Genomic DNA, 12,946 nt, shown 5'->3' on the forward strand with positions numbered 1-12,946 from the left:
GTGTGCTGGGAGGAGTGAGTGTTTTGCCTCTGGCCTGCCTTTATCCTCTCTCTTCTGCTCGCTCTCTCTCTCCCGGCTCTCACCTGCCTGCTCCCGATACTGTGCGCTCTCTGCTCCCTCCCTTTCCTTCCACTTTCTGGGGGTACACTCTCCTTGCTGGGGGCCCTCTACTGGCACTGACTTCCAGCCTCGAATGATCTGTGCCCCCCTGGAGACTCAGGGTCAGACCCTCCCTGGAAAACGCAAAGGCCTTGGGGTCAGACCCTCAGTGGGAAACACAGAGGCCTTGTGTATGTACGTGGCTTTGAAACATTTGTCAGGAACCTTCCATATTCTCAGGTTTTATGCAGATAGAGGAGAAACCTAGCCTTAAAGGTTTACTGATGGCTCTCGGTAGTACTGTTCATTCAGAGCATAATTGTTGAGTCCCATACACAGAAGGAAAGTGAAAGTTCAAATTAATATAAGGTAGTTTTAATTTGTCACATCTGTCATTTAATTAAGGCTTAATTTTTTTTATCTGTTAAACCACCCTTTCCTACATCTTGACTCTCCAATGTCACTGCTCGTTTTAGGAATAAAGTTTCTGATGGCAGAATGTGAAACTTGAACACATCTCCTTGGTTAAATTATTATTGGATTGTGACTATTAAAAAAATAAGTTCTATAGTTAAAACAAATGAAATACCTTACTCTCTGTAGGATTAGGACACAGCTTTCCATTCAATCCTTTGGGGAACAAGGAGGGATAGGAAAAATGTATACTGAGACTGGTGTATTATCTAATATTTTCATTTTCAGCAAGCATGCTGTGCTTGTCCTCAGAGTTTATCCAGATAATATAGTTAGCAAAGGAAATTCTTCGAAATATTGTTGTATGATGGAAACTTATTAACCTGTGACCTCAGGCAAGTCACTTGATCTGAGGGAGCTTCAGTTTTTCCCTCTGTAGAACAGGGACATCGATATCTCCATCAGAGGGTTGTTTGGGAGCGGGGGCCATGAGATAGCGGATGTGGGTGCCTCGCCCAGAATTAGCATATTTGTAACATTCATTTACTCATCAATTTCCTGTGAGCGTCTCCCAGGTGCCTGTATGGGGGTATAACGGGGAACAGGATATTGTGTTGGCTTATCTTCTCATGCAATCCAGGGAATGGATCTCTTCATTTTCCCATGTTGCTAAACTTAATCTTAGAATTGCCAAAAATAGGTAGACGATTTGTACTCTTTCAGGATGTTTCTGTTTCAATTCAGTTTTCATGTCATTAAGCATAAAATTTCAACGGAAAAAAAAAAAAGTTAGCTTGCCTGAATTTTATCCAAATATTTTATTACACTTGACTGTTAACTCCAGTAGAAGGTAAATATGTACAGCAGTAGGTGTAGGTAATTACTATGTAAACGGAAATCCAAATTAAATTTCACTTATCTCTGTCTCGACTACTGAGCAGTGTTATGAGGCCTGGTTGACTCAGTCTTACATGCTGGTACTCCCCCCTCCCCCAGTAGAATGCGCCCGCTCTGAGTTCTCTGCTTTTGCAGGATTCTTTTTGAGGTGCAGGACAGTTTGACAGTGAGATTGACTTCTGGATGGCATTTTGTAATATATAAATAGAATAAGTATTTTCCTTCCCTTTCAAAGCAGTCATGTTTGAAGATAATAACCTTATTTTAGTAAAGTTAGTAGCATATTCTTTTCTATAAATAGTAGAATTTGATGATTTGCTGATTTTCTCCTGTTTATAAAATTAATACGTATTTGTATAGAAAAATATATAAGGGAAAAGATCACCCATAATCTTACCACCCAAGGAACAACATTATGGTTTGTATCTTTCCATTCTCCTTCTCTCTCTTTCTCTCCCTCTCTCTCTCACAGACACACACATACATACACACATGCACGCACTTATACACTTAAATGCGCACATTATTTTTTTGTATTTTTAAATAATGTAGCCATACTGACTATACTTTTTATAACTACATTTTTAGTGAATTGTGTGTATTCTATGTATAGAACACTTTCAACCTGTGGCTCTCGACCTGGAGTGATTCTGTTTCTCCCCGCCTGACACCCTGACACCCTAGGGGGACATTTATGTCTTGAAACGCTTTTGATCGTAACAACTGATGGAAGGGGTTCCCCTGGCACCTAGTGGGTAGAGACTGCTAAGAGCCTACAAGAATGCTGTTAAGAGCCTCCAGTGCACAAGACAGCACAGGACAGCAAAGAATTATCCTGCCCAAACTGCCAGTAGCGCTAGTTGGGAAAACTCACACTACACCATGATTTTTAATAGCTGCATTGTATTTGGTCATTGAGTTCATACCATAATTTGTTTAACCAACCCTCTACTGTTTGACATAGTGAGTACAAATTTTTCTGTACCTCTCTAACTATGCAGGATAAAGGTTTACCAGAAGAATCACTAAGTCAAAATGTACCAAGGCCTATTGATCCACTTTGACAGTAGCCTCTCGAAGGTAAAGGTTTTTCTATATTCTGGTGTCAGTTTGGGGACCAGCAATGTGTAAGTCCCATTTAAGACAGCAAAATCCAGTGATTCCAGAAGCACAAGTAAGTTAAACAAGGTGCTTGAACGCCTTTCTTTTTCCCCAGCCTGTGAGGCAACTCAGATGTGTGGGCCCCTAATCTGGACCCTATACCACTCTCTGTTCCTCCCAGATGTTCCTCCAGGGGTGGTGTTTTTTTGGATTTTCTTTTTTACTGAAGTATAGTTGATTTACAATATTGTGTTCGTTTCAGATGAACAGCAAATTGATTGAGATATATATTTTTTAGATTATTTTCCATTATAGGTTATTACAAGGTATTGAATACAGTTCCCAATGATTATTGTTTTTTTTTTAAAATTTATTTATGTTTTGGCTGCATTGGGTCTTCGTTGCTGCGTGTGACCTTTCTCTAGTTGCGGCGAGCAGAGGCTACTCTTCATTGTGGTGCGAGAGCTTCTCATTGCGGTGGCTTCTCTTGTTGCGGAACATGGGCTGTAGGCGTGTGGGCTTCGGTAGTTGTAGCACGCAGGCTCAGTAGTTGCGGCACACAGGCCCTAGGGCACGTGGGCTTCAGCACTTGTGGCTCGCGGGCTCTAGAGCGCAGGCCCAGTAGTTGTGTCACACGGGCTTAGTTGCTCCGTGGCATGTGGGAATCTTCCCGGACCAGGGATTGAACCCATGTCCCCTGCATTGGCAGGCGGATTCTTAACCACTGTGCCACCAGGAAAGTCCCAGGGGTGTGTTTCTTGGAATGTGTTCCTTGAAATATTTATGTGTTCCCCCTAAAGGGCTCTATGATTAAATAAGTTTGAGAAATAATGTATACTATGTTATCTTCTTGAAGTTTAATATGAACTTAGCATATTCAAGGCTTTGAGAAATTCTAAACAAATCTATTTAACTTCTCTTAACCCAGTAGTCCCAAACTTATTTGCCAGGTTAGCCTTTTGTTTTCATGGACAACCACTAACATTTGGAGGAGCACACGTGTTTAATCACATTCGTTTTGAGAAATATTTTTAACCCCTAGCTGTTTATTTTGTGAGCTGTTTTTCCCATGAGCAAATAGCAAGTTTTTCTGCAGATTCTAGTATTTTTCTTTAGCTAGAGAAACCAGGAAAAGCTGGGGCCCCAAATACTCTGAAGTACTACTTGTGGGCAGTGACAAGCCACTGAAGCTTTAGCAAAGAAGTTGTGAGATTGGATCTGGGTTTTTAGGAGAACTAGTATAACAAGGATATGCCAGATAGATGAGGGTAAGCTTATTAGAGCAGCATCTTAGACAAGAGATAGAAGGGCCGGACCTGGAGTTGTGGCAGTAAAATTGGGAAGGCAGGGCTATGTATGTTTGTTTAAGAAATAGGAAGGAGTGGGTCTGGGAAGCTGGTTGCCTGGAGGAGGAGGGAATACGCTGTTGAATGACTTCAGGCTCTGCATATGGTTTAGACTGAATGCATACATTTATATTTCAAGATTTTTTAATCTCAGGTCATTTATCAGCCTACTTTAAAGTAATTTATTTTGGACAAGCTTGTTTACTTCCATTGACATTTAGACCTCATAGGCATTCATCAGAAGCAGGTCTCTCTCTCTCTCTCTCTCTCTCTCTCTCTCTCTCCCCCCTCCCTCTCCCTCTCCCTCTCCCTCTCCCTCTCCCTCTCTCTCTCTCTCTCTCTCCCCCCCCCTCCCTCTCTCCCTCTCTCCCTCTCTCCCTCTCTCCCTCTCTCCCTCTCTCCCTCTCTCCCTCTCTCTCTCTCTCTCTCTCTCTCTCTCTCTCTTTCTCTCTTTCTCTCTTTCTGTCTCTCATGTTGCTTTGCACTTTATGGATTCTCGAAATTTACTTTCAAGTAACCTTTTCAAGAGTCCCAGTCCTTTCTGGCACTTCTGAAATCATAGGGCAGAAAGGAGTTTCAGGACATTTGCCAGTGCGTCCCCTCATGCCTCAAGGCTATAAATGCTTCAGACAGTAAGTTGCCCTTCAGAAAAATTCAGAAGCAACCATCCACAGTAACCATCTGTATCCTGATATGGTATAAAAAGCCCTTCATTCATGTATTCTTGAGTCTTACCTTGGGATTGCTCCCGCTCCAGTGAAAGCTCTTTTCCAGGGCTGTGAAGGAGAAGAGAAACAGGAGAGCATCCTCCTTACAATCCCCTGAAAATTGCATCCGTGCCACCTGGTCACGTTTTCCACTGAGAGACCCAAAGGTATACCCGGGGGACCAATATGTGAATAAATACAAAATACATGAGGAATTTATACCATTTATGTAAGGATCACAGTTATTTTTCACCCTTTAGTAGATGCCTGCAGAAAGCATGCCACTGATTAGACTTTTTTTTTTCTTTTTTTTCTTTTTAAAGCATCTCACTAAAGGAAAATTAAGATTTTTATTCAGATGACAAAGGACACCAGTATTGATTTATATCTTAGCAGTTTTATATATTTATATCTTAGCAGTTTTATATATTTATATCTTAGCAGTTTTATTCCAGTGACAGGCTGATTGGAAATAGAGGCAGAGGAGACTTATCTTTTATTTGTAATTTAACAAGGCAGTTGCTATATTTTATTGCGTTGTCTATGTATAATTAGAAATGTCTTAAGATAGTGGTTCCACAGCTGCTTTTGGGTCCCCTCTGATAATCTGATGAAAGGTTATAGACCTTCTTCCCAGAAAAATGCCCTTACAAATTCACGTACATTTTTATATGTAATTTCATAGATGCCAGCATATGGCTTTGTTCTTCTGAGTATAGTGTTTATTTTTAACCAATATGGCTTCTTGTTAAATAAATTCCTTTTTTCATTCATCAAGTATTTTTTGCACACTTGCCTCAAGCTAGGTCTGGATACAGTATGAACAAGACAGGCCAGGACTCTGGCCTCATGGAGCAGCAAACAAACATCACGTTCCAGAATTACGTAACGCTATCTTAATGATAAGTGCTGGGAAGGAAAACATGCTAGTAAAAGAGAGTATTCGGGGTACTGTTTTGTATAGGGTGGATTCCTATTGCTGCTAAAGTGAAATGGGAACTTTGAAGGCAAGAAATAAAACACGTCTCTGTTGGGATTTTAAATATAAAATCAGAATATTAGAATTGTAAGAGAGCATATAGTTTTCCCACCTTGTTCCACAGATGGACCTATAAGCCCTAGAGGCTGGGTCTGGTGAGAGCTGGGACGGGTTCTGTAGCCCCGGCTGGCGCCCTGAGCTGGTCTGTATGCTTGTGCTGGCCCGTCCGCTCTTGGGAGCGTTCACCCAGCTGCAGCCCAGCCAGGCGAGGACCACAGCTCCAGCCATGTCTTGCTTCTGTTCTGATGTTTGGCTCCCAGGGCCACCTCACGAGAGAAATTATTCGCTTCAGCGTTTTCTTAAGATTGAGATTAACATATTACTCAAGTGGAAAATGTAGAAACACATTCGATCTGATGCTACTGAAAATGATAAGAACTAACTGTGTTTGCAGAAATGGTGCAAAGGGAGCAGGTAGAGCTTAGAATTTTGAATGTGCTATGGCTGTTCATCAGCAGTTCACTTAACAGATTGCAGAGCTGTGGGAAGAAGTGGTCTGTTGTTCCCTTGTGAGGCTTGGTTTGATGTGCTTCTTTCTGATCGTAATTCTGTACCCTTTCTTTTCTTTGAAATGTTTCACTCCATAGTGTTTGAGTGCCTCCTGTGTGATGGCCACTAGGGGTGCAGTGATAACCCAAGCAAACATGGTCCCTGCTCTCACGGAGTTTCTGGTCTAATGGGGAAGGGAGACATTACTAGAAAAATCACCTTGGTGGTCACATATTTACAGCCTGATAGAAAGGCTATAAAGAAGAGGAAAAGGGAAACATTTCTACAACACATGTAATTACGAAAGGACTCCAGACTGGTGGGGCTGCAGTGCTTCCCTGGAAATGATGCTTGAGCTAAGAAACTGAACAGTGGGGTGTGGTAGAAACATTACAGAAGGAGAAAGAGAACAGGCAGGGTGTGGCGGTGAAGGCTGAGAGAAGCAGAGCACAGAGTTAGGAGCTAGGATTGGGGAGAATTTGGACGTGGAGGGTGAGGCAGATCAGTCCTGGGTTTCTGGTTTGTGCAACCAAACGGACTGTGGTGCCATTCACAGCAGTGACATCGGGTGTGGCACAGGGATCCTGTAAATCAAGGTTGAAGCCACGAAGACAAGTAACAGTAAGAAGTCAGATAGGCCGTTGGTTATCGGGGTCAAGGACTCATTGGAGGGGTTTGAGTCAGATGAAAATGCACATGTCACTGGTCATTGCTCTTTACTGTGCTTTATACAAGCGAATTATTAATAAAAATGTGGAGTTCTCTGAGATCCCTCAGAGCTCTCTTTCTAATGAGTTCAATAGAAAATGTCAAATTATTCTTTATCTGTAGCAAAAGTTTATCTTTAGTAAATGTGGATTTACCTGTATTTGCAAAATGTTTACATTCTGTTCTAGTGCTTTGCTAGCAAGCGTGTCAACCTTCATATATTCATTTGTTCTCCAGGGGAGAAAAAGATGCGTTAGTGAACTGGAAACATGTTCATAATGTATTTAATGTAATAGACTTTAAAAAAATGTTTCTTTTCTCCAGATTTGACGTTGAATTTGTTCTCTCAGTACCTACTTCTGAATGGAACAGCAAACGGGGATACATTTCACCAGCTCTGCTTTCTGAATTTTTGAAAAGAAGTTTAGACACGTCCAAAGTCCTCATCTGCATTTGTGGACCAATGCCATTTACAGAACAAGGAATGAAGTGAGTAGCAACGTGGTAGGAGAGAGAATCCCAGCACCGTGAAATGACGACCTCCTATGAACAGCAGTTGACATGGCTCTCATTTCTTCCTATTCATATGAACACGTACTTCAATAGCCTGTCACAGCATAAGAAAATAATAACAAAGTGTTTAATCTGCGTGCAGGTGAAGTGTCGGAGGCCCGGGTTATGCACAGAGTTAGACGTGAACACAAAAGTCAGACACAGCCAGCTCTTGATGGCCTCTGGTAGTGGCTGGTCGTGTGGACGCTTTCACAAGATTGGTGCCAGATAGTTTTGGGGACACTAGATTCAACCTCCTCTTCCACCAAAGCTTCATAATGTATAATAATTTTTTAAAAACATATCATAATAAGCAGTGTTCATCTCATTGTAGCTTTTGACCTTCCATCATTCTCTGCAACTGGGTGAGCATTAATCGATAACACAGTGAGAAAGAGCCAAACAGCAAGACAAAACCCAGAGACTAGAACATAAATAAGCCAAGACCAAGAGTTGAACTCCGCACAGAGAACAACCAGTGGTAGTGACCATCTTATTTAAAAATCACCTTGATCTTATTTAACTCTAAAATGACACTTTAAAATATTTGGTTACATATAGCCACTACTGGGTTTCTAGATGACTTTAAAATATGACTGCCTTAAATGCCCTGCATTTCCTTGTTTGGTATATGACTGAACCTAACATTTGCTAGGTAATTTTCTCTCTTGCTATTTTATTTTTAATTTTAATTATGAAAAAGACAGGCGGTATGTCCGGAAAGGTAGGTTGGGTTCAGATAGTGAGAGGCTTGCCTGCCGCACCACGTTGGCCCTCGTAACTCCTGTGCCGTCCTGTCGTTTTGTCTGAATGTGCGTGTCAGCTCTGGAAGCTGCCACTTTGGGTTGGTATCCCAGCTCCACCACTTAGGGTCATGCTACAGTCATCAGCTAAGTGTCCTAGGGCCAAACCATCTAAGCTTTCATGCAGTCACCCATCTGAGGGAATAAATGATACTATTGATGCATGTGAAATGCTTAGCACAGTGACTACAAAGAGTGAGTACGAAGGAAATGTTTATTATTTTCAGCAGCATTTTATTTATTTTTTTTCACCTCCTTTTTTTTTTTTTTTTGGCCATGCCACATGGCTTGCGGGATCTTAGTTCCCCAACCAGGGGTCGAACCCATGCCCCCTGCAGTGGAAACGTGGAGTCCTAACCACTGGACCGCCAGGGAAGTCCCCTTCAGCACTATTTTAAACAGAGCTACTTTTAAGATTTCAGTCTCCATTTACAGTATTCTCCAAGTTGAATTATACTTAAGCAGTATTTCTGCTTCTCCTGTTCAGTGGGGGAAAATTACGATAGAATGCTAGGGGATCAAGTCCTTACTTCAAAAACTGGTGAATAAAGAGGAAGAAAACCGGCATTTATTCTGCCTTTTCTGTATGAGTTATACTACTGGATAACCACATAATAGATGAGCAGAAGTTATTCTTTATAGAATTCCTCGGCTGATAAACGAATAAAGAATGATAGGAGTAGAATATCACCAACTTCGGTCCCTAATGAAACTAGTAGATATGTACATAGCTCACCAGTGGTGGGTAGCATCCAAAAAGAGAGGCAACCCGGTATTATGTGCCTCCTGATGAAAGAGCACTACGAAGTAGTCTTGTCAAAAAGAATTGAACTTGTATCTGATTAAGCCTCTTGATCCAATTATTAAATTTTGGGAGATAAAAGGAAAAAGGAACATTATTAAAGTAAACCACAGGGATGCAGCAAAATGAGAACTGTGGGAGACTCAACACTTAAAAATCTGATTTTGTCAACAAATAAATTGAAGGACAGAGAGAGAGAGAGAGAGAGATGGAGGGGATGTTATAGATCAAAAAATACCCAAAAGAGGGGCTTCCCTGGTGGCGCAGTGGTTAGGAGTCTGCCTGCCGTTGCAGGGGACACGGGTTCGTGCCCCGGTCCGGGAAGACCCCACATGCCGCGGAGCGACTGGGCCTGTGAGCCATGGCTGCTGAGCCTGCGCATCCGGAGCCTGTGCTCCGCAACGGGAGAGGCCACAACAGTGAGAGGCTCGCGTACCGCAAAAAAAAAAAAAAAAAAAAAAAAACCCAAAAGACATATAAACCAATCAGAGTGAGTAGACTTTAATTGGATCTTGATTCAAACAAACTTTAAAAAATTATGGCATTTGTGAGACAATCGAAAATGTGAGCACTTACTAGATACTAGATGATATTAAGGAATTATTGCTAATTTTTTAGAAGTGATAATTGTGTTTTTTAGAAACACATGCTAAATGGGGAAAATGAAAAAATACTATGGTTACGATGGTAAACTCTGATCTTGTTTATTTTTAAACATCTTCCCTAAGAAACATGTGCTTTTTATTTGTTTTTCAGGTTGCTGCATGATTTGAACTTTTCCAAAGATGAGATCCATAGTTTTACAGCATAATGAAGAGCCGTCGTACAACTGTTTTAGCTAAATTTGTGATTAATTAGGGTTTTTTAAAAGAACATTTTTGTATATAGGTTAACTAGAATCCAGGTTTTAGTTTCTTAAATTAAATCAAATGTTTCTTCACTATAGATACCTTGTTGACTTTATTTTGTACCATAACTTATTTTACTACTGATACTTGTCCTGGAAGGTCAGTCGTGGCAACAAGTATATAGAGGATTCTTTGTTACGAATCACAAAGTTCCTTACCATTTAAACTGTATCACTGTTCTACAATAAGCTCTTGTGTTTTATGACATGATAAAGCAAATGATCATTTTGATCACATTTCTATGCTGTAAGACGTCTGATTAGCAATACAGATTAAATTTTACATTGCACTGTAAACTCAGGAAATGATCATTTATGTCCTTGTTCTTACTATGAAAACATGGAATGTTATAACTTAAGTGATCCAAACATTTTGTGTGTCTATGGTCTTGATACAGAGTAGAATAAAAAATATTCTGAAGTACTTTTTAATCTTTGTGGTAGAAATGTGTTTGAGTGCAACAGTGTGGGTTAGTGTCTGCGGGGAATTTTAAAAGCAGCAATAAAAGATTCTGGAGACACTTCACGCACGCAGCTTTGGAGTATATGTGTTTAGAAAGTTTAAGACAACCTTGACAACTATTTTGATTCTTAGCCAAAACTAGAGGCATCAGGAAAGATAATGAAAGTATAGCATCTGGTCTCATGGTCTAAAATAATCATTTGGTGCTTTGGAATAGGTTAAATTTGAATTCTTTTTGAGCCCATCTAGGCCAGCTGGGCAAATGAGGGACACTCCATCCTAAACGGTACCTTCCCTGGCGGGCTGCTTGCCCCACAGCTGGCGGTTCAGCAGGGAGCCCTCCTAAGCTCTGCTGTGTGGGCATCTTATTCTCTCTCCCTGCTGCTGTGTGCAGCCTTCAAAGGCTTTCACAGATTGGGATTCTGCAAAGGGTATCAAGAAAAGCCATTGTGTATACTACCAAGTGTAAAACAGACAGCTAGTGGGAAGTAGCCGCATGGCACAGGGAGATCAGCTCAGTGCTTTGTGACCACCTAGAGGGGTGGGATAGGGAGGGTGGGAGGCAGGGAGACGCAGGAGGGAAGAGATATGGGGACATATGTATATGTATAACTGATTCACGTTGTTATAAAGCAGAAACTGACACACCATTGTAAAGCAATTATACTCCAATAAAGATGTTAAAAAAAAAGAAAAGCCATTGTTGCTTTTCCTGAGGAAACTGTTGGATGCATAGGTGGCTATGTGTAAGCTAACTCAGATTTAACAGCCGTATTCAGGATGGCAGCATTGCTTTTGCTTTTACAGAAATCGGGGTGTGGGGAGTCTCCAACTCCCCTGTAAACGATTTGGTAAATAGCTAAGTCTTCACTGAATGAATGGTGGACTCAGGAGGAACACAATATTAACGTTCCTCAAATTACAAACCCCCAGCCCAGGAAGCTCCCCAGGTGCAAGTGGCTGGATCAACACTTTCTTCTTTCCCTGCGTCTCCCTCCTCCATGCACAGTCATTCACTCAGGCCGGAGGTGGCAATGCTCCCTGTGGCTAACAGGAACATTTTCTACCTCTGCCTTCCTACCACCTCTTTTTTTCTCCCCTAAGATCATGAACTTTCCAGGCACACCTTTTTTTGTAGTTTATTAGTAATATATCTGTTAATTCTACCTCAGCCAGCTCTCTCATCTTTTCTACCCTCCTTTTTCCTCTCTCCTCCAAACCCATTTCTAATTACCTCCAGGTTACTCCCTGTTTGTATCTCTTCCTCAGTCTTCTTACTTTATTTTAAAGCAAAGGAAAACCCATGAGCATCTTCTGAACGTGTATGTTAATAATTCCCAAATTGGCATCTTTGAGAATCAGCTGAGCTTCAGTTTTCAATATCCAGTTACCACCTGGGTGTTCCACAAGCCCCTCAAATTCAATAGATCCCAAACTAAGCTTTTGCCGTGACCATCTTGTAACCAAACCAGGTTAATGTCTGGCTGACGTCCAGCAAGCCGAAACGCTGAGACGCCAAGGATTGCAGCAAAGAGAGGGTTTATTTAAAAGGCAGCCAGGTGAGAAGACGGGAAGACAAGTCTCAGATCCGCCAAAGGGCTCAGGGGAATTACGGGACAATGAACGAAGAAGCAGGGCCGTCTGAGGCGTGGGGAGCGTGGGGAAAGGTGACCGGGAAAAGGTGGGGGTGATTGTTGTGCTGCGCAGGCGTAACGAGGCTACAGGCTTCTGCACGTTCAAGAGTGGAGGCGCTTAGCACGAGCTGAGGGTGGAGTTTTCGACCCTCTGGCGTCAGAAGGTCCCTGCGTGGCCACTCATGTGTGCCCATTTGGAGGGTCAGTGGTCCTATCCAGTGTTAACCAGCTGAGCTCCAACTAGACACAGCTGACTCCAAGTTCCTGGAAAATGACTCAGGCAGATACATACCTTATTGTTTAGGCTACATGCCGCTTGGAGGACATGCAAAACCACCTTGATCAGTGAAGGCAGCTGAAGTGGATTTAAGCAAACCCATGGTTTCAGTCTCTCCCAGGTCTATTCCTCCTCTTGAATTCTCTGATTTACTGGTGCTACCAGTAAATCTAGCCAGCCCTTCTAGAACTATTCGGGATCAGTGTCTCCCTCTCCAATCTGATTCCTCCATACCAGCTAGCCCTGCCCTGTGGTCCCTCAATCACCTCAGTACAATAGCCCAACAACTGGTCTTCCTATTGCAGGTTTTTTTTTATTCCTATTGCAGTCTTGACCTCACTGAAATCCATTCTCTATTCCAGTGTTGCTAGAGGGCCTTAGAAACTCCCCTAAATAGAGCCTCAGTCTCCCATTTAATACAGCCGTATACTGAGGAGCGCAGAAGGGAATATGGATTGTAACTATTATTCTTGAGCAAAGAGCTCCAAGGCTCCTACGTCCTGTATTTGCAATAAGAAATTGGAATTATACTCAAAGTCACTTTTCCTTGAGAATTCTGCTTGCTTACTTCCTTTTTAAAAATGTGTTTATATGTCAGTTTTGTATCAGTTTTATATTTCTGCAAGGACAAATGACTGCGAACTTCGAGGCTTAAAACAACACGCATTTGTTCCATGGCTCAGAACAATTGCCCATTAATTCTATCCC

At 41.8% G+C, this 12,946-nt stretch overlaps 1 protein-coding gene across 5 annotated transcripts in view; it reads left to right on the forward strand.

The window, feature by feature from the left end:
* Window positions 1-10,288, forward strand: part of CYB5R4 (cytochrome b5 reductase 4) — an 81,674-nt gene extending 71,386 nt beyond the window's left edge. For all 5 annotated transcript variants that reach the window (XM_019929375.3, XM_019929372.2, XM_019929374.2 and 2 more), the window contains 2 exons: window positions 7,125-7,289; window positions 9,714-10,288. In XM_019929375.3, the coding sequence (XP_019784934.1) occupies window positions 7,125-7,289; window positions 9,714-9,768 (220 nt within the window). In that variant the 3' untranslated portion in view covers window positions 9,769-10,288. The remainder of the gene's footprint in view (window positions 1-7,124; window positions 7,290-9,713) is intronic.
* The last annotated feature ends 2,658 nt before the right edge of the window (window positions 10,289-12,946 follow it).

This window comes from Tursiops truncatus, chromosome 12 (genome assembly GCF_011762595.2).
Source record: "Tursiops truncatus isolate mTurTru1 chromosome 12, mTurTru1.mat.Y, whole genome shotgun sequence".
Lineage (NCBI taxonomy): Eukaryota > Metazoa > Chordata > Mammalia > Artiodactyla > Delphinidae > Tursiops > Tursiops truncatus.